Source organism: Salvelinus fontinalis, chromosome 14, assembly GCF_029448725.1.
Source record: "Salvelinus fontinalis isolate EN_2023a chromosome 14, ASM2944872v1, whole genome shotgun sequence".
Taxonomy (NCBI): Eukaryota; Metazoa; Chordata; class Actinopteri; order Salmoniformes; family Salmonidae; genus Salvelinus; species Salvelinus fontinalis.
This window is the reverse complement of record NC_074678.1, coordinates 30,282,822-30,304,402: the sequence shown is the minus strand read 5'-3', so window position 1 is coordinate 30,304,402 and position 21,581 is coordinate 30,282,822. Positions and strand designations below refer to the sequence as shown.

At 42.8% G+C, this 21,581-nt stretch overlaps 1 protein-coding gene across 1 annotated transcript; it reads left to right on the top strand.

The window, feature by feature from the left end:
• The first annotated feature begins 8,182 nt into the window (after positions 1 to 8,182).
• Positions 8,183 to 17,856, top strand: LOC129810599 (leucine-rich repeat-containing protein 24-like). The gene is made up of 5 exons (XM_055861283.1): positions 8,183 to 8,704; positions 11,470 to 11,643; positions 11,806 to 12,084; positions 12,276 to 12,444; positions 12,649 to 17,856. Exons 2-5 carry the CDS (start codon positions 11,491 to 11,493, stop codon positions 13,785 to 13,787), a joined length of 1,740 nt encoding a protein of 579 aa, XP_055717258.1. The 5' UTR covers positions 8,183 to 8,704; positions 11,470 to 11,490; the 3' UTR covers positions 13,788 to 17,856.
• The last annotated feature ends 3,725 nt before the right edge of the window (positions 17,857 to 21,581 follow it).

Below are 21,581 nucleotides of genomic sequence, written 5' to 3'. Positions count from 1 at the left end.
TGCCCTCCGATTTGACACACTGAACTCTGTCTGCAAAGTAGTTGGTGAACCAGGCAAGGCAGTCATTAGAAAAACCGAGGCTATTGAGTCTGCCGATAAGAATATGGTGATTGACAGAGTCGAAAGCCTTGGCCAGGTCGATGAAGACGGCTGCACAGTAATGTCTTTTATCGATGGCGGTTATGATATCGTTTAGTACCTTGAGCGTGGCTGAGGTGCACCCGTGACCGGCTCGGAAACCGGATTGCACAGCGGAGAAGGTACGGTGGGATTCGAGATGGTCAGTGATCTGTTTGTTGACTTGGCTTTCGAAGACCTTAGCTAGGCAGGGCAGGATGGATATAGGTCTGTAACAGTTTGGGTCCAGGGTGTCTCCCCCTTTGAAGAGGGGGATGACAGCGGCAGCTTTCCAATCCTTGGGGATCTCAGATGATAAGAAGGAGAGGTTGAACAGGCTGGTAATAGGGGGTGCGACAATGGCGGCGGACAGTTTCAGAAATAGGGGGTCCAGATTGTCAAGCCCAGCTGATTTGTATGGGTCCAGGTTTTCCAGCTCTTTCAGAACATCTGCTATCTGGATATGGGTAAAGGAGAAGCTGGGGAGGCTTGGGCGAGTAGCAGCGGGGGGGGGCGGGGCTGTTGGCCAAGGTTGGAGTCGCCAGGTGGAGGGCATGGCCAGCCATTGAGAAATGTTTGTTGAAGTTTTCGATTATCACGGACTTATCAGTGGTGACCGTGTTATCTAGCCTCAGTGCAGTGGGCAGCTGGGAGGAGGTGCTCTTGTTTTCCATGGACTTTACAGTATCCCAGAACTTTTTGGAGTTAGAGCTACAGGATGCAAATTTCTGCTTGAAAAAGCTGGCCTTTGCTTTCCTGACTGACTGCGTGTATTGGTTCCTGACTTCCCTGAACAGTTGCATATCACGGGGGCTCTTCGATGCTATTGCAGTTCGCCACAGGATGTTTTTGTGCTGGTCGAGGGCAGTCAGGTCTGGAGTGAACCAAGGGCTATATCTGTTCTTGGTTCTGCATTTTTTGAACGGAGCATGCTTGTCTAATATGGTGAGGAAGTAACTTTTAAAGAATGACCAGGCATCCTCAACTGACGGGATGAGGTCAATATCCTTCCAGGGTACCCGGGCCAGGTCGATTAGAAAGGCCTGCTCGCAGAAGTGTTTCAGGGAGCGTTTGACAGTGATGAGGGGTGGTCGTTTGACCGTGGACCCGTGGCGGATACAGGCAATGAGGCAGTGATCGCTGAGATCTTGATTGAAGACAGCAGAGGTGTATTTGGAGGGCAAGTTGGTCAGGATAATGTCTATTAGGGTGCCCATGTTTACGGATTTAGGGTTGTACCTGGTGGGTTCCTTGATGATTTGTGTGAGATTGAGGGCATCAAGCTTAGATTGTAGGACTGCCGGGGTGTTAAGCATATCCCAGTTTAGGTCACCTAACAGAAGGTCACAGATGATCACAGATGGTGTCCAGGGCACAGCTGGGAGCTGAGGGGGGTCGGTAGCAGGCGGCAACAGTGAGAGACTTATTTCTGGAGAGATTAATTTTTAAAATTAGAAGTTCGAACTGTTTGGGCATAGACTTGGAAAGTATGACAGAACTTTGCAGGCTATCTCTGCAGTAGATTGCAACTCCTCCCCCTTTGGCAGTTCTATCTTGACGGAAAGTGTTATAGTAGGGTATGGAAATCTCAGAGTTTTTGGTGGCCTTCCTAAGCCAGGATTCAGACACGGCAAGGACATCAGGGTTGGCAGAGTGTGCTAAAGCGGTGAGTAAGGCAAACTTAGGGAGGAGGCTTCTGATGTTGACATGCATGAGGCCAAGGCTTTTTCGATCACAGAAGTCAACAAATGAGGGTGACTGGGGACATGCAGGGCCTGGGTTTACCTCCACATCACCCGAGGAACAGAGTAGTAGTAGGATGAGGGTGCGGATAAAGGCTATCAAAACTGGTCGCCTAGAGCGTTGGGGACAAGGAATAAAAGGAGCAGATTTATGGGCGTGGTAGAATAGATTCTGGGCATAATGTGCAGACCAGGGTATGGTGGGGCACGGGTACAGCGGAGGCAAGCCCAGGCACTGGGTGATGATAAGAGAGGTTGTATCTCTGGACATGCTGGTCTCAATGGGTGAGGTCACCGCATGTGTGGGGGTTGGGACAAAGGAGGTATCAGAGGTACGGAGAGTGGAACTACGGGGTCCATTGCAAACCAAAACAATGATAACTAGCCTGAACAACAGTATGCAAGGCATATTGATATTTGAGAGAGACATACAATAAGGCATAAAGTGATTGCAGGTCATGATTGGGAGAGCTAGCTAAAACAGCAGGTGAGATAACAGCAGCTAGTCAGCTAACACAGCAACAGAAGGTAAAAATGGCGACGACTGGGCAGAGAGGGTCGGATTAACTACACACAGATCCTGAGTTAAGGCACAGAGCCGACAGATAAAACACAAATAAACAGAATGGAGTACCGTGAATTAATGGACAGTCAAGCAGGCATCAGCTATGTAGCCAATTGATCATAGTGTCCAGGGGGCAGCCGTAGATGGAGTAGTGAGGCCTCCACTAAGCTAGCACGCGTTTAAAGTTAGTAGCCCGGGGGGGTGGTCTGCTCAGACGGAGGGGGTCTGCTCAGACGGAGGCCGGTTGAGGGCACCGGTTGAGGGCACGTCTGCAAACCAGACGTGGTCGTGTCGACAGAGAATCCAAGCCGGATAGCGATGGCGAGAGGTTGTGAATTGTAGAATTGTGTTTGCTAACTGGTGCTAGCTTCCTGGCTGCGCTAGCTGCAAGATAAGCTAGCAGTTAGCAGACCGGGGCAGGCAAGTTAGCCTTTGGGGGACGTCGCGATGGGGGGGAAGTCTGTTTTTGCCTCTTCGTGCGGTGACGTCGATAGACCAGTCGTGGAATTAGCAGGGTTCCAGGTAGCTCTAGGTAGCTAACAGGCCTAGTAGGTTAGCAGAATGGGCCTTCAGCGGGCGTCACGCCTGAGGGGCCTGTTGGAGTCCCCGGGCAGATTATGTCGGTATTCCAGTCATAGAGGATAGGCGGGGTTCCGTGCTTTGTACCGGCAGTAAATGGGTCCGGGTCTTGTAGCCCAGGAGTGGACTTCAGTGGTAGCACAGGAGCCCTAGCCAATTAGCTTCAGGCTAATTGGTGCCTGCTCCGGTGCCTGCTCCGGGATGGAAACGCTAGCCAGGAGTGGTCACCCGGGATTGTGGTTAGCTAGTTACGAAGATCCAGATGAAAATGTTCAGAGTTTGCGGTAGGAATCCGGGGATATGGAGAGAAATAGGTCCGTTATGCTCTGGTTTTAGTCACGTTGTTCGAACTAGCGAGAGCTTTCCGAGCTAAAGGTTAGCTGATGACCGCTAGCAATGGTTTGCTAACTGATAGCTAGTAGGCAGTTAGCTGGCTATCTTCAGTAGATGGATTCCAGATCAGAAGTAAATAGAAATACTTTAGAAAAAAGCAGATCCACGCCACATTGGGTGAGGCGGGTTGCAGGAGAGTATTTAGAAGTTGAGGTTTAAGAAAGAATTTTTAAAAGATATGCGAAGAAAAAGATGTAAAAAGATATATACAAGGGACACGGGACACGACAGGACAAAGACGTCTACACTGCTACGCCGTCTTGGGGATACCACAGATGTGTTGAACAAAAATAAGGAATTCAACAATATAGGTACAGCTTCTTTTTTGGTCACCATGGATGTGGAGTCTCTATACACCACCATTGAACTTGAGGAAGGATTGGCAGCTATGCACCATTTCTTGAGTACCTGGCCTGAGAGTGAGATGCCTCCCACAGAATTCATTGACTCGCTGACTGAATAGACTCTTAATATTAACATCTTTGTCAGGACTGTATATTTAAACAAGTCGAAGGATGTGCCATGGAAGCTTGCTACAAGCCCTTCCTATGCTGGTTTGTACTTAGGTAAATGGGAAAATTACTTCATTTTGGATCCTTCTAAAACCCAGATCTTTGACTGGATTATATGGTGAGGACGCTATATTGATGATGTTTGCCTGTTTTGGTCCGGCTCAGAAGATGAACGTATTTCCTTCCACCAATACCTTAACAGCATTAACCCTAACATCAAACTAACTATGGAGTACAGAAATGATAACATACATTTTTTGGACATTGTCATTTTTACTGATGTCAAAGGTAGTTTGCACACATTAATCTTTAGGAAGCCTACAGATGGGAATACCATTCTGAGGGAAGACAGTTTTCACCCCAAAAGGCTTAAAGAGAACATTCCATATGGCCAATTCCAAAGTCTGCAGAATTTGCAATCAGGAAACAGATTACAGTGTCAAATCTGCTGAATTGGAAAATTGCTTCTTGAATCGGGGCTACAGTGCTCAGGTCCTGAAAGATGCAGGTATATAAGAGCCGGATGACTTGAGAGAGAGAACTTGTTGCAAAGGGGAATGCCACGTGGTGCATCAGAGAGAGTGTACTTTGTTACAAAATATAGCACTGAAGCAGAGAACATTAAAAGAATCATTAAAAAGAATTGGGGAATAATCAAAAGTGATACGCTACTACGCCAAGTCTTCCCAGAGCCACCAGTCATACGCTATAAGAGATGTCCTACCCTAAATGACAAATTAGTTCACAGCTATCTTCCTGGTGACTCTCAAAGAATTTGGCTAGACCACAAACCCAAGGGTTCTTTTAAATGCAACCATTGCAGAAATATTGCACAGAAAATGTTTTTTGTTATCACTGCTTCTAAAATGGAGTATCACATCAAGAATTTCATTAACTGTAAAACCACTCATGTCATCTACAGATTGGAATGTCCACAGTGCAAGGTGTTCTACATTGGACGGACAAAGAGACGCCTTCAAGACCGCTTAGTAGAACACAAGTACGCAATATGGGTAGGCAATGAACACTACCCCATGGCAAGGCACTACAAGTCCTAACACCATGGCAACCCTGCCTCCCTACAAGCTATGGGTATTGATCATGTTCCGGCCTCAATTAGAAAAGGGGACCGTCTTTTAAACAGCTAAACCAAAGGGAAAGTTTGGGGATTTACAAACTACAGGCCACTAAGTACCCTGGTTTAAATGAAGATATGGATTTACAAACTACAGGGCACTAAGTACCCTGGTTTAAATTAAGATATGAATTTCTCACCTTTCTTGTAGTGTCGTGATAGGTCCATTTGCTGTCACCTAGTGGCCATTTTTGCTCTATTCCCCTCAGCTATGTTTAGACTTGTTGTACATGTTTGCTGTGCTTTAGGGTACTATGTTATAGATGGCTCTCTGATTCTTGGCACTTTGCCCAGTTATATTCAAGGTTGGAACTATCTTTCTAGGGGTTCTGATGCCTCGAGCTCGGAGTTGCATTTTTTATGACATATTTACTGTATTTAACTTTTTAATGTGTATAGTATTGCTTACTAGGTGTTGTCAAATTAATGCTGTAACCACTCCCTCTTCAAATCAGGGATGATTGGAAAAAGCTGTTCTAATGAGGACATTGTATTATAATTTCTTTGTACTCCCTGACGAAGGCCATGCAACCGAAACACGTCAGAGTTTTTAAACTTTGTTTCCATTGAACATGCCATACAAATAAATACATTTTAATTAATTATATGAAGTGTCTTGGTCCTCCTTTCTTTTTGATGACCGATTTACCCCTTTTACCAAGAGCAGCTTCTGTCTACCAAAATCTACTATTGTGTACCTTAACAGCATTTCCCTTCCTCCTTTTTCTACATTTCATCAAGGCTTTACATTTAACCTTCCTGTTCCAATAAAATGTGTTTTTCCAATCTCCCTAAAGGAAATTGTTCTGCGCAGCCGGCCCTGTGCTGTAAAGGCACTAACGTGAACTGCTTCAAAGGGTGCTTCTGTGACGAGTCTTGTCAGACTCAAAATGACTGCTGTCCCGACTATGCAGATACCTGCACAGAAGGTCAGAACCCTTGATACCTATTTTTGAAATCATTGATTACAGTTACAGTGTACATGACGTGATTCATAGTATTTTGTTTTATACCTATCTTGGGTAACACCAAAAACGCCTGAGTTTCAATGTCAAGTGTCTTAAAATCACAGGACACCAACATCAAAGCGGAGTGGGTGAAATAGAAAAAAATGTCTGCCATTAACTCAAAGTATGTCATACCAACTCAGTGGCCTTGGGATTAGAGTGCCCACCCTGCGATTGGAAGGTTGGAAACTGGGTTTGATAATCGACCAAATCATACTAAAGACTGTAAAAATGGGACCTGATGCTTGACACTCAACATTAAGGAGATAGATTGGAGGTAAGGCCCTGTGATAGACTAGCGTCCTGTCCAGGTGGTGTATTTGTACATCAAGCTGCCTGCCTCACTCTACAGAAACAGGTGATAGGCTCATGATCCTCTGAGCTTTTCCAGTTCGCTCGTGCAAAGCTACTTATGGCATATCTTTTAGATATTCAGACTTTGATTGGTAGTTTGAAGGTATCCATTCTTGCTCCATCCCATTCAACTGATGCATTTCTTGAAGTGGCAATTCAGAATGTAAGTGCATCTGTTTTCTCTTTGCCTATCTCAATCCTTAATTTGAAATAACAAAAAATGCACTAGTTACACACGGGTGACATAGATCGGAATCAGTCAAAGAAGACTGGAAAGACTTGATTTGTGAATCTTCTCAAACACTTCAGAAATATGTATTTAGGTTTTATTTTTCTCTCACTTTTCACTTTGTCCATCTCCCTATCAACAACGCATTCCTCTACCTCCTCCATCTCAGGCTGCTATACGGCAGCAGACCTATCCCACTGGGCAAAAACTGGTTGAATCAAAATTATTTCCACATCATTTCAACCAAATAATTAATTAATTAATATTAATTATATTACATTGTATTGATTATATTACATACGCCACTTGTAATAGACGCTTCCGATATACAGTACCAGTCAAAAGTTTGTACACACCTACTCATTCAAGCGTTTTTCTTTATTTCTATTATTTTCTACATTGTAGAATAATAATGAAGACTTCAAAACTGTGAAATAACACATATGGAATCATGTAGTAACCAAAAAAGTGTTAAAAAATCTAAACATATTTTATATTTGAGATTCTTCAAAGTAGCCACCATTTGCCTTGAGGACAGCTTTGCACACTCATGGACGAGATGTGTATCTTTAATGTGATTTCTCAAATAATTTGCCAAAATTTTAGGATTAAACATTGAACATTATATACTATAAATCATATAATAGTGTTCATCCCTGAACAAGCAAGAAGCTGCCAGCAGAGGTCCTAGTAACACAGTGTTCCATTGCATGTTGCTCCGCTCCTGTCGAGAACACAACCACCTTTATTGATCTGGGTAGCTTCCTCAGTCTTACCAGCAGGCGACCCCAGTCCCCTATACAGTAGTGGACATTTTTCGGATGCCTAAAAATTGCTTTTTGTCTCAATATCCTGAAACTCTAAGACACCACCTAATTTGCCTTTGGATCCAGGGATATTTGTGTTGTGTTTATCCCAACTCACAGTGTTTGTCACATAAGCCCATTGTGGCCCAAAATGGGCATATATTGAGAAACACCTCATGCATTTAAACTAGTTAATATCACTGATCACATTACTCACTCATTGTATTTGTCTCTCATGAAGGAATATAAGGATCCAGTCATGGATTACCACCTACTATCCTAAATCCTAATGGTTACAATCCTCCTTCTCCTCCTTCCCCTCCTCATTAAAATGGATTAGATAGTAATATTGTTATTATGTTGCAATAATGTGGATTAAGCTTTTAGTGATGAAGACACTGTTACCATAATGAAAGAAACATAGGACTAAGGGAAAGGATGGTGCAGGGTTTCCCAAACTCCGTCCTCGGGACCCCAAGGGGTGCACGTTTTGGTTTTTGCCCTAGCACTACACAGCTGATTGAAATAATCAACTAATCATCAGTCTTTGATCATTTGAATCAGCTGTGTAGTGTTAGGGAAGAAAAAAAAACCTGCACCCCTTGGGGGTCCTGAGTACTGAGTTTGAGAAACGCTGTATGCCTGCGCGCGTTTGTATGTGATTTAGAAACAAGGCATAGAAAGTGGTATCCAAGCTATTTATTTGATAGGAAAGTCTGGAATAGATCACAGAAAACAAAAGGCAAGAAGGAAACAAAGCAAGTGTAACAATTCAACTGTAACGCTGTTATGTGATCCATTTGAGAGAGAAAGGGAGGGGCTAGAGACGAGGAACGTAGTGAATTGGATGACACCGTACGAGCGCAAGAAGGTTGACAAGATAACATAGGATGTTAAAGAAAAAGGAGAAATCCTGATTCATCAAAATAATTTTGCATTTTTTGGATTACTAGTCTATCGGCTTGAAGCTTCTATTTTGGAGTGTGGCCGTATACTGTAGCCTTCACGTATCGGTTATTATTCTTTAGCCTATTTATTTGCGGGGCCCTCTGACATAATAATGGCTCGACAGTAGCCTTGGACAATGTGTTCAAAACGTCGGATGTGTCTTTTACCGAGGAGATCCCGTTAGAATATGATTTTAACGTACCAATATATACGATATATATGTGATTCCCATCAAAATAATAACGCGCTCTTCCGTGCGGATCCATTCGAAATCTGGGCGATTGTAATTGTATAGCGCATCTCTACATCCTTATCTGGTATGTGCCCATCGATGGTGCCTCTTTTTCTTTAAAAAACGGTGATATATTGTGGACTGGGCAGTGTGTATTCTAATGTTTAGTCGTTTTTATCACAGTGTAGGTTGTATCAGATATTGATTTATTGTGGTAGCGTATTGTTGTAGGCTACATTATCAGCCTACACAATATAAATAAGAGGAATCGTGTGAGTAATTATGATATAACAACGCATGACTATTATTCATTATATGTTATTACTTATTAGTAGTAGGCCAAGTAATAACATTATTAGTGTTCATATTTTCATAAATTAGTTGTAAGCGGTGGTTGTGTAGCCATCTGTCTAGGCCTAGATATAAATAATTATCATCTGCTGAATATTTGCTATGATTCATTTTTGGCATATTCTCATCCTCTGACTTATTGCAGTTACAATAGGCTACAAACCCCAAAAGGCCTCTCATATGCAATCAGTGCTATGAAGTCAGGAGCATCAGATCTTAGAGGCATGGCCATGATAGGCTTCTTTTACAAAACATATCAATACCACCATGGATGCTGCATAGCCTATTCCCCTGGAGCTACATCGCAGCTGAATGCCTCCAGGCCCTTGCTAGGTGTCAGGCTTATTAGAGGAAGATGCTCACTGTCTGGAATTGACTTCATCTTCTCCAAGGAAATGTTGTGCTTATCTGTCAACACAAGCCTGTACTTCCACAGCTGCCTGCAGCAGCAGCTTATGTTTGGAGGGCAGGCAATGGAATCTTCCTAATAAAGACTCCTCAATATTGTTTTAGCGTTCCTAATCAGTTTGTGAAAATTAAGTGGCCCTTCATTAGCCTACTGAAGTGAGACAAAGTTAATTTCCATCCAATTTGTTTCTGTGACATTTTTTTTTACAGTCATCATCCGAAGCCACATACAAGTATAGCATGCCTTACATGTAAGATGCAGAGAAAATACATTAATTGATAGAGTAGTCATTTAAAAAAGACCAACTATTATTTTTGACAGTCTGGTGAAGTCAGCCCAGAAGCAACCTGGATTAATATCATAGAAAGCAACAGCCATGTAATAAACTGCCCTTTTTTCTGATCTGATTCTACGTGACACTGTATTCTGTCAGCATGTAACATGAGTACTGACACTTGCATTTTGTTTATGCGCTAGGGCAGAACATTTTGGGGCCCAGTTTTTCCGCTCAAAATGCGTATCAGCTAATTGAAATCGTTGATTTACTTGCATGTGACGGAACACTAAATTGTAGCTGGTCCCATCAGATAACATGGCACAAGTTAGCCCTTTGCTAACCTCACCGGGTGGCAGTGATTATATCCTGGAACAAATTCTCCATCAGCCTATCAAAGATCTTAGACTTTATATCCACCAACCAATGGCATTTCTTAAAATAGGTCAACCCGGGCCACTAGAGGGACATTTTAAGCTAACAAATTCAAGGATTACTCTTGTTCCATTGGTCTGTAACAAAATGTTGTATGCAAATATTGCATTGATGCATCCTTGACTAGGCTACTAACTACTACTAGCATTATACAACATTTTTATATATGACAAAATCCAACGTTTTCGTTTATCTGTTTCACACACATCCATGTTTATTTATTTATTTTATTTTTTATTTAACCTTTATTTAACCAGGTAGGCCAGTTGAGAACAAGTTCTCATTTACAACTGTGACCTGGCCAAGATAAAGCAAAGCAGTGCGACAAAAACAACAACACAGAGTTACACATAAACAAACGTACAGTCAATAACACAATAGAAAAGAAAAATAGAAAAATCTATGTACAGTGTGTGCAAATGTAGAAGAGTAGGGAGGTAGGCAATAAATAGGCCCTAGAGGCGAAATAATTACAATTTAGCATTAATACTGGAGTGATAGGTGTGCAGATGATGATGTGCAGGTAGAGATACTGGGGAGCAAAAGAACATGTGCTTTTATGTAAAAAAATATAAACACTTTTATGTAAGTTTATCATATAACGTTAAAAAAAACGAAGAGCCTTATGTATTTGTCAAATAGTAGTCATGTTGGCTACTATTATCAACATCGCTTTTAGGTGGCACACATTTTTTTGACTCTAAATCAATAGTGCACTTTAACCATGGGTTTGAGGCCCCCCTCGCATCAAGCTTTTTTGTTGAGGATTCTTTTTTTTTACTGCCGGTCCTTGATGCTCAATTCAGAACGCATGTGACAAAGTGGATGATTATCATAATGCATAGCCTATAAAATGTTGTAAGGCTAAATGTAAGTGTAACCACATAGCATAGGGCTAACGTGCCATTTTATCTGACTGGACTGGCTACAGTTTCGCATTCTGCCACGTGCAAGTAAATCAACGATTTTAATTGGCTGATACATATTTTGAGTCGGAGAAACTGTTTACATTTAAATGGTTGCTTATGTTCGCAAGTATGGCCCCTTTGAGTTCACAATAACATATACAAATGACCAGATTGGGATATTGTCAACAAAATTATATATTTCTTTGTTACTTTAACCAGTTTTACCCTGCCCTCTCTAAACCAATGTCCTAACTCCAGTCCCCCAACAGTACCAATTTTTATTGAAGCCCTGGACAAACACACCTGAATCAACTTGTCAACTTATCATCAAGCCCTTTATGAGTTGAATCAGGTGTGTTTGTCTGTGGCTTTAACAAAAATGTGTACTGTTAGGGATACTGGAGGACTGGAGTTGGGAAACACTGCTTAAACCTCCATTTCTCTTTCCTCAATCTGTCTGTCTCTCTTTCTAGGATCTCTGTCCTATTGGTGCGATGGCCTTCTCTCTTCTGGCTATCGTGATATTATCTCTCCACGCTCTCCCATCCGTTGGCTGTCCAGTGGGATGTCGCTGCTACAGCCTGACTGTGGAGTGTGGCTCTACAGGCCTCCGGGACATCCCCTCACATGTCCCAGCTTCTACACAGGTTAGCATTGACTCAATATGTCTATATGTCTGTTTCCCAGATACCACCCACAATATAGCCATGCTTGAATCATCCATACACTCACTCAGACGTACCTACTCTTCTTAGAGTTTACATAAGGAGTTATGCCCATTGTTACTTATGCTCATCTATTCCATTTAGACCATCTTCCTTCAGGACAATGCTATCGGGCAGATCCGTCTGTCAGACCTCTCCCAGCTGGGCCGTCTGCACTACCTGTATCTGCAGAACAACAGTATCTCAGCACTGGAGCCCGGGGCCTTCCAGAGCCAGGGTCAGCTTCTGGAGCTGGCCCTCAACGGGAACCGCATCCACCTGGTCACAGCAGACATGTTCAGGGGCCTGGATCACCTCCGCATCCTCTACCTGGCAGGAAATGACATCACTCGCCTACAGGACTATACCTTCAGAGGCCTACAGGTCAGTCCCCATATTATCAGTAACTCAGTTAATGTTTTGTCAAACCAATGCTAGTGTTCCCCTCCTCCCTTGTAAACAGTTTGTCCTGGTAATTATCTAGAGTTCCACCACAACAATCAACACTTCAACTTAAACCACTTCCTCTACATTATATTCATTACTAATAATGATTACAATCCCTGCTTCCATAGCGTCTTCAAGAGCTTCACCTGCAGCAGAATAGCATTGAGATGCTGGGAGACCAAGCTCTAGTTGGTCTGTCCTCTCTGGCCCTGCTTGACCTCAGCCGGAATAACCTGCACACCATCGGCCCTGCCACCCTGCGGCCCCTCGTCAGCCTGCAGGTGCTGCGTGTCACAGGTGAGGGCCAAAGGACAGGATTTGGGCTAGGGCTGTGGGACCAAAAAAGAAGCCTACAGTAAATATATTGACCTTGTTCTTCAAATAGAATTACCTCTTTCAAATGTTTTGTCTTAATTGTCTCAATGTTGTGTTGCATCCTTTCCATTACCCTTTGTTGACTTTGCCACACCTACCCCCTCAAATTATAATTTCCTACTGTAGACAATCCGTGGCGTTGCGACTGTGCCCTGCACTGGCTACGCAGCTGGATCGATGAGGAGGGCCAGCGCCTGCTGAGCTCGGCCGAGCGGCGCCTTGTCTGTTCTGAGCCACCCCGCCTCTCCCACCTCAGCCTGGTGCAGGTGCCTCTTAACAGCCTGGTGTGCATCCCCCCTCTGGTGCAGCTGGAACCCCGCCGCCTGGCCGTGCGCCTGGGGGAGAGCCTGCGCGTCTCCTGCCATGCATCTGGTTACCCCCGGCCGCAGGTCACCTGGAAGAAGGCTTCCCAGGGTAAGGTGCAGCTCTCCCCCCGGGGGCTGGTGCAGGACCTGGGCGGTGTAGGGACTGTGGGGGCTGAGGATGCAATACATCCAGCTGCAGGACGGGTGAGACTCCAGAAGGAGGATGGGGAGCGCTTCGATCCAGACACGGGCAGTGGGATGCTGTTCCTTAGCAACGTGACAGTGGCTCACGCCGGGCTGTATGAGTGCGAAGCTTGGAACGCTGGAGGGGTGGCCCGTGTGACCTTTCAGCTCGCAATCAACTCTTCGTCCTCGTCCAGTTGGTCCCCTGCCTCCTACGCTCCATCCTGGCCTCGTCTGCGCTCTAATCGGCCGACGTCGTCAGACGTGAGTCGAGAGCCCTTGTACGCCCTTGGCAGCATGGCCTTCAGCGCACTGGGAGCTGCTACTCAGACTGCCATCGCCATAGGGATCTCCCTGCTGGCCCTCACAGCTCTTCTCCTGGTGGCCATGATCTACAGCCGACAACACCATCGGCAGAAGGACACAGATGACAAGGAGGAAAGCATCCTGTATGTCAATGATTACTCGGACGGACCAACAACCTTTGCCCAGCTGGAGGAGTATCGGGATGAGCGCGGGCACGAGATGTATGTTCTGAACCGGGCTAAACCCGTCCTCCCACCTTCCACAACAGCCACTACCACCACCCTGGGGTACCAACAGCAGGAAGCGCTGTCTCCCACAAAGCCCCAGATAGAGCCGGATATACGGACAATGAGAAGGATGGCAGGGGAGGGCGGGGAGGCAGAGCCGGTGACAGCCGAGTCGGAGGGCTTGTTTCTGAATCACACAGGCTTGTTCCTCGACTCACAAATTGCATATGAGATCCACTGCTGAAGGCCCCTAGGACGACGTTCACAATGAGCTAGTCCAGAGTGCTTAATGTCACTTGGTGACAACACCTCCAGACTACAATGAGGGTTCAGATGAATCATAAATCCTGATTGCTCTGGCTCCAGAGTGACAAGTTTGCGCAGCAGTATGATATAAAGACATGGCAGGAGACATGCCTCCCCAACCAAAACCCTCACTGTACTGTACCTTACTGTGATATGAGAAAATTAGTCCTTTGTCCAGCTTGAACATATACTGTAGCTACTATAGTAAGTATGGAGAACCATTACAGTGGACTGAGTAATGTGTGGTGGAGAGACCCTTATTGTGACACTTCTGCTGTTTATATAAAGTAAACTGTAATAGGGGCCTAAACAGGCTCACCTGGTTGGACTCTGAGAGGTTTAGAAATGTAAGAGGAAGGTGCATCATAAGTCTATAAGAAAGGAGTACTTTGTGGCAGAATACTGCTGACCAACCCGGATCCCTCCATCCTACAGCAAGTTACTTCCAAAGATTTCATCAATCAAACAACGGTATACAGTCAGTTAAACAGGCTCTCTCTCCTTCAAGTTCTGTTAATTTCCTTATGTTGGTGACTATATGCACACATGAATGAACTGAAGATAAGGAGATGTATTACATTTGCAGGCAGTACCATAAATCAGTCATCTCCTTTAACTTTAAAATAATAATTTTTGAAATATATGAAAGTACTGTAGGGCTTAGCTTTATGAAAGTATTTTTGTCGCTTGTACCTCAACATGTTTTTTAGTTGACCAAACAAGGTAAACCTAATGTGATTCAATGTGTGTGTTTTTCTCATGATCAAGTGTGTCAATAGCATTTAGCTTACTGTGTTTGCAGTATACCTCAGCATATGTATTGGTTTCAATGGAATCTGGTAAAATGTCTGTGGTCCAGCACAAGATTACAGTAGGTTTTGGTGTGTGACATATGCTGCATACATATTTGCAGTGCATTGCTGTATGGCACTCAGTTGGGACTATTTTCTGAAATTCTACCAGGAACTACCAAATCCACAACAATATTAGCTTTCATTCAAACTGTGTTTTTGCCATTCAGATGTTGAAAAGTATTTGTTTGAAAGAGGAAGTGCAGTGGACCCCAGCTCAAGCTTCCCCCAACAGCTGTAGGTTACAGGGAAAGAGTCTGGTATCCCATTGCATGCTGGACATTGGTGTGTTTGAGGCGGAGCAGTGATAAAAGCAATACAGTCTAGAATTAAAACACTGTATTGTCCTACCCAGATTGTCACTGTAAAAGTGCATTTCAAGCTTTTAGTTTAATTTCAGATATTTTGAATACTTTTATTTGAAAATGATTTATTTGTGGTTTGTATTGACATTTTTTTTTTTTTCACCTTTATTTAACCAGGTAGGCTAGTTGAGAACAAGTTCTCATTTGCAACTGCGACCTGGCCAAGATAAAGCATAGCAGTGTGAACAGACAACAACACAGTTACACATGGAGTAAACAATAAACAAGTCAATAACATGGTAGAAAAAAAGAGAATCTATATACAATGTGTGCAAAAGGCATGAGGAGGTAGACATACAGTTGAAGTCGGAAGTTTACATACATTTTAGGTTGGAGTCATTAAAACTTGTTTTTCAACCACTCCACAAATTTCTTGTTAACAAACTATAGTTTTGGCAAGTCGGTGAGGACATCTACTTTGTGCATGACACAAGTAGTTTTTTCAACAATTGTTTACAGATTATTTCACTTATAATTCACTGTATCACAATTCCAGTGGGTCAGAAGTTTACATACACTAAGTTGACTGTGCCTTTAAACAGCGTGGAAAATTCCAGAAAAGGATGTCATGGCTTTAGAAGCTTCTGATAGGCTAATAGACATCATTCGAGTCAATTAGAGGTGTACCTGTGGATATATTGCAAGGCCTACCTTCGAAACTCATTGCCTCTTTGCTTGACATCATGGGAAAATCAAGATGAATCAGCCAAGACCTCAGAAAAAAAGTCTGGTTCATCCTTGGGAGCAATTTCCAAACACCTGAAGGTACCACGTTAATCTGTACAAACAAGAGTACGCAAGTATAAACACCATGGGATCACGCAGCCATCATACCACTCAGGAAAGAGACGCATTTTGTCTCCTAGAGATGAACATACTTTGGTGCGAAAAGTGCAAATCAATCCCAGAACAACAGCAAAGGACCTTGTGAAGATGCTGGAGGAAACAGGTACAAAAGTATCTATATCCACAGTAAAACGAGTCCTATATCAACATAACCTGAAAGGCTGCTCAGCAAGGAAGAAGCCACTGCTCCAAAACCGCCATAAAAAGCCAGACTACAGTTTGCAACTGCACATGGGGACAAACATCGTACTTTTTGGAGAAATGTCCTCTGGTTTGATGAAACAAAAATAGACCTTAGGCCATAATGAACATCGTTATGTTCGGAGGAAAAAGGGGGAGGCTTGCCAGCCAAAGAACAATATCCCAACTGTGAAGCACGGGGGTGGCAGCATCATGTTGTGGGGTTGCTTTGCTGCAGGAGGGACTGGTGCACTTGACAAAATAGATGGCATCATGAGGCAGGAAAATTATGTGGATATATTGAAGCAACATCTCAAGACATCAGTCAGGAAATTAAAGCTTGGTCGCAAATGAGTCTTTCAAATGGACAATGACCCCAAGCATACTTCCAAAGTTGTGGCAAAATGGCTTAAGGACAACAAAGTCAAAGTATTGGAGTGGCCATCACAAAGCCCTGACCTCAATCCTATAGAAAATGTGTTGGCAGAACTGAAAAAGCATGTGCAAGCAAGGAGGCTTATAAACCTGACTCAGTTACACCAGCTCTGTCAGGAGGAATGGGCCGAGATTCACCCAACTTATTGTGGGAAGCTTGTGGAAGGCTACCCAAAACATTTGACCCAAGTTAAACAATTTAAAGGCAATGCTACTAATTGAGTGTATGTAAACTTCTGACCCACTGGGGATGTGATGAAAGAAATAAAAGCTGAAATAAATAATTCGCTATTCTACTATTATTCAGAAATTTCACATTCTTAAAATAAAGTGGTGATCCTAACTGACCTAAGACAGGGAATTTAAATGTCAGGAAATGTGAAAAACTGAGTTTAAATGTATTTGGCTAAGGTGTATGTTAACTTCCGACTTCAACTGAATGTTCTATTCCATGTCCAAATAAATACGGTTACTGTTGTCTCTCTCTCTGTTGCTGTTTCAGATGAAACTAATTTCTACTCCTTTTGTCTAAATTGGTAATTTGTGCAAATTTATCCATATATTATCCATGTATTGAATTAAACCAATGCATGGAAATAATGGAGGCCCAAAGCGTGTCATGAAATAATATAAATTAGACACAGTTGCATGAAAACTGGTTTTGATGTCAATGCAAGAATACAAAAGTGAAGTGTTTTTCTGCAGTGTGGGTTTCATTGATCTGCCCCATACTGAATGGCAACTTAACAGAAAGTAAGCATGGTCCAGTAAATGCACCTGTATGCCAGAAGTGCAAAGAGAAAAATAGGAATAGGCTACCAATGGCAGCGTTTATTAGGCTGTGTTCACACAGCCAGCCCAATTCTGATATTTTTTTCACTTATTGTTTTTTGACCAATCATATCAGATCTTTTCACATCAGATCTTTTTCAGATCTGGATTGGTCAAAAGACCAATTAGTGAAAATAATATCAGAGTTAGGCTGCCTGTGTAGACTCAGCCCTAGAGGTTTGGATTTCATCAAGGGACGTGTTTGATTCAGATCAATTTTTAGGGCCAACGCAAAGCACGCCACCAGCAGTGAGGAGAGGCAAGGAGATGTGCACATGGACTCAGGTATAGCGCTATTAAAGCGCTATATGTATAGCGTTATATGATTCTGTCAATATTACGATATGCCTATCGTCTTTTGCAACGGATACACTGGAATCCCTTGGAACACTAACCTTGTTTTTGTAGTTCTGAATTGTGCATTATTGGCTGTCTGGGTGTGGATTGGCTTGAGTGCTCATCTGAAATCATTATTAAATTTGAGTAATTGCTGTTTTAATAGTCCTGCTGATTATTCAGGAGAGGAGTTCCCTCACAGAATTTAATAGAACACCCACACCATTTACGAGAGGTAGGCATTTGTAGGCCTACTGTTGCTCTGAATTGGATTGTTTATGCTAAATGTCAGAATATAAAGGCTTGGGCTCATTTTCAACTGGACATGTTGAGTCAAAGTTTCCTTTCCTTGCTTTCAGACATGTCTGAAGCTGAACGAGCTCTATGATAGGATGACATGTAAACATTGATCAATCAGACCAGAGCACAAAGGTCATTTTGAAATTTTTGAAAGGTTTTTCGAAAGATCAATGAGAATGGATTCAATTTAGGAGAAGATGATGGGTGAAAGCAATGCTTGTCTTGTCTCTTTTTCATGCAAAAAGACACTCTTCCCAAGACCAACCACTCAGAGCTGAAGAGTCATAAAGTAGGGAGGAGGTGAGGGCACAGGGAGTGTGGTGCCAGGAAAATAACCTCTCACCCAACGTCAACAAAACAAAGGAGCTGATTGTGGACTTCAGGAAACAGCAGAGGGAGCACCCCCCTATCCACATCGACGGGACAGCAGTGAAGAAGGTGGAAAGTTTCAAGTTCCTCGGCGTACACATCACATTGAAATGGTAAACCCACAAGGACAGTTTGGTGAAGAAAGTGCAACAGCGCCGATTCAACCTCAGGAGGCTGAAGAAATTTGGCTTTGCACCTAAAACCCTTACAAACTTTTACAGATGCAACTGCACCGCCCTCAACCGCAAGGCTCTCCAGAGGGTGCTGTGGTCTGCACAACTCATCACCGGGGAAAAACTACCTACCCCTCCATGACACCTACAGCATCCAATCACAGGAAGGCCAAAAAGATCATCAAGGACAACAACCACCCGAGCCACTGCCTGTTCACACCGCTACCAGAAGGCGAGGTAAGTCCAGAAGGCGAGGTAAGTACAGGTGCATCAAAGCTGGGACCGAGAGATTGAAAGGCCATCAGACTGCTAAACAGCAATCACTAACTCAGAGAGACTGCTGCCTACATTGAGACCCAATCACTGGCCACTTTAATAAATGGATCACTAGTCACTTTAAATAATGCAACTTTAATCATGTTTACATATCTTACATTACTCATATCACATGTGTATTTTACACCATCTATTGCACGTTGCCTCTGCCGCTCGGCCATTGCTCATCCATATACTTATATGTACATATTCTCATTCACCCCTTTAGTTTTGTGTGTATTAGGTAGTTGTTGGAGAATTGTTAAATTACTTGTTAGATATTACTGCACTGTCGGAACTAGAAGCACAAGCATTTTGCTACACTCGCATTAACATCTGCTAACCATGTGTATATGAACAATAATATTTGATTTGATTTTGATCGATAATGTCAAAAGCCACACTGAAGTCTAAAAAAACAGCCCCACAATCTTTTTAGCATCAGTTTGTTGAATGTCCCCTATAAGCGTGCTGAAATCCTGTTGTCAATTTGTTTACTGTAAAATAGAATTTTATCTGGTCTAACACAATTTTTTCCAAAACTTTACAAAGGGTTGGTTACAGGCTGATTAGTTGGCTATTTGAGCTCGTAAAGGGGGCTTTACTATACTTAGGTAGCGGAATGATTTTTGCATGGGCACACACTTTCTAGTAGGCTTAAATTGAAGATATGGAAAATAGGAGTGGCAATATCGTTCGCTATTATCCTCAGTAATTTTCCATCCAAGTTGTCAGATCCCGGTGGCTTGTCATTGTTGATAGACAAAATGTTTCACCTATTCCACAATCACATTACAGAATACAAAATTACAACGCTTGTCTTTCTTAATTTTGTCAAATATACTTGGATGTGTATTATCAGCCTTTGTTGCTGGCATGTCGTGCCTACAGTATTAGTGATCCACCGATATTACATTTTTGACCGATACCGTTATCCAATATTTTCCATGCCCAAAAAAACCCAGATGCCGATAACCGATATTTAAAATTTTAGTGGCCTTTCAAGCATTCTAGTACAGTTAAATAGTTAACACACACACACATGGACACAGCGATCTAAGGCACTGCATCTGTGCAAGCGGTGTCACTACAGTCCCTGGATCTAATCCAGGCTGTATCACATCCGGCCATGATTGGGAGTCCCATAGGGAGACGCACAATTGGCCCAGTGTCATCCGGGTTTGGTCAGGGTAGGCCGTCATTGTAAATAAGAATTTGTTCGTAACTTCTTGTGGCTGCAAGGGCAGTATTGAGTAGCTTGGATGAAAGGTGCACAGAGGTGCCCAGAGTAAATGGCCTGCTCCTCAGTCATAGTTACTAATATATGCATATTATTAGTATTGTATAGAAAACACTCTGAAGTTTCTAAAACTGTTTAAATTATGTCTGTGAGTATAACAGAGCTCATATGGCAGGCAAAAACCTGAGAAAAAATCCAAACAGGAAGTGAAAATTCTGAGGCTGGTGGATTTTCAACCAAGATCCCATTAAAATCTCAGCGAGATATGAATGAGTTTTCACATCCTACGGCTTCCACTAGATGTCAACAGTCTGTAGAACTTTGTCTGATGCCTTTACTGTGAAGGGGGGCCGACTGAGAGAGGAATTAGTCAGGTCTGCCATGACCTGACCATTCTTTGACCATGCGCGTTCACATAAGAGGGAGCTCTGTTCCATCGCTCATCTGAAGTCAATGTAATTCTCCGGTTGGAACGTTATTCAAGATTTATGTTAACAACATTCTAAAGATTGATTCAATACATCGTTTGACATGTTTCTACTGACTGTTACTGAACTTTTGGACATATCGTCAGCTTTTAGGGAACGCGCTTCGTGACTTTGGAATTGTTTACCAAACGCGCTAACAAAAGTAGCTAATTGGACATAAATAACAAACATTATCAAACAAATCAAGCATTTATTGTGGACCTGGGATTCCTGGGAGTGCATTCTGATGGAGATCATCAAAGGTAAGGGAACATTTATCATGTAATTTCTGGTCTCTGTTGACTCCAACATGGCGGCTAATTTGACTATTGTTCTGAGCGCCGTCTCAGATTATTGCATGGTTTGCTTTTTCCGTAAAGTTTTTTTTAAATCTGACACAGCGGTTGCATTAAGGAGAGGTATATCTATAATTCCATGTGTATAACTTGTATTATCATCTATATTTATGATGAGTATTTCTGTTGAATCGATGTGGCTATGCAAAATCACTGGATGTTTTTGGGATTTCATTCCTGTGCTTTTTGTAACTTCCCTGGTAGGTTGACTGATAACCTGAACCAGGTTACAGGCACTGGTTGGTTACAGTTTGAAGCATTTTCTTGAGTGGGCAGCTTGATGAAACCCAGTCAATATTTAAATCACCCTGAAAATATACCTCTCTGTTGATATCACATACATATCAAGCATTTCACACATTATCCAGAGACTGTTAGCACTTGGTGGTCTATAGCAGCTTCGCACCAAAATGGGCATTAGGTGAGGCAGATTAACCTGTAGCCATATTACTTCAACAGTATTTAACATCAGATCCTCTAAGCTTTACAGGAATATGGTTCCGAATATAAACAGCAACACCTCCACCATTGGCATTTCTGTATTGTCTGTAAATGTTATAACCTTGTATTGCTACCACTGTATCAAAGGTATTATCTAAGTGAGTTTCAGATATAGTCAGAATATGAATGTAATCTGTTACTAGCAAGTTATTAATTTCATGAACCTT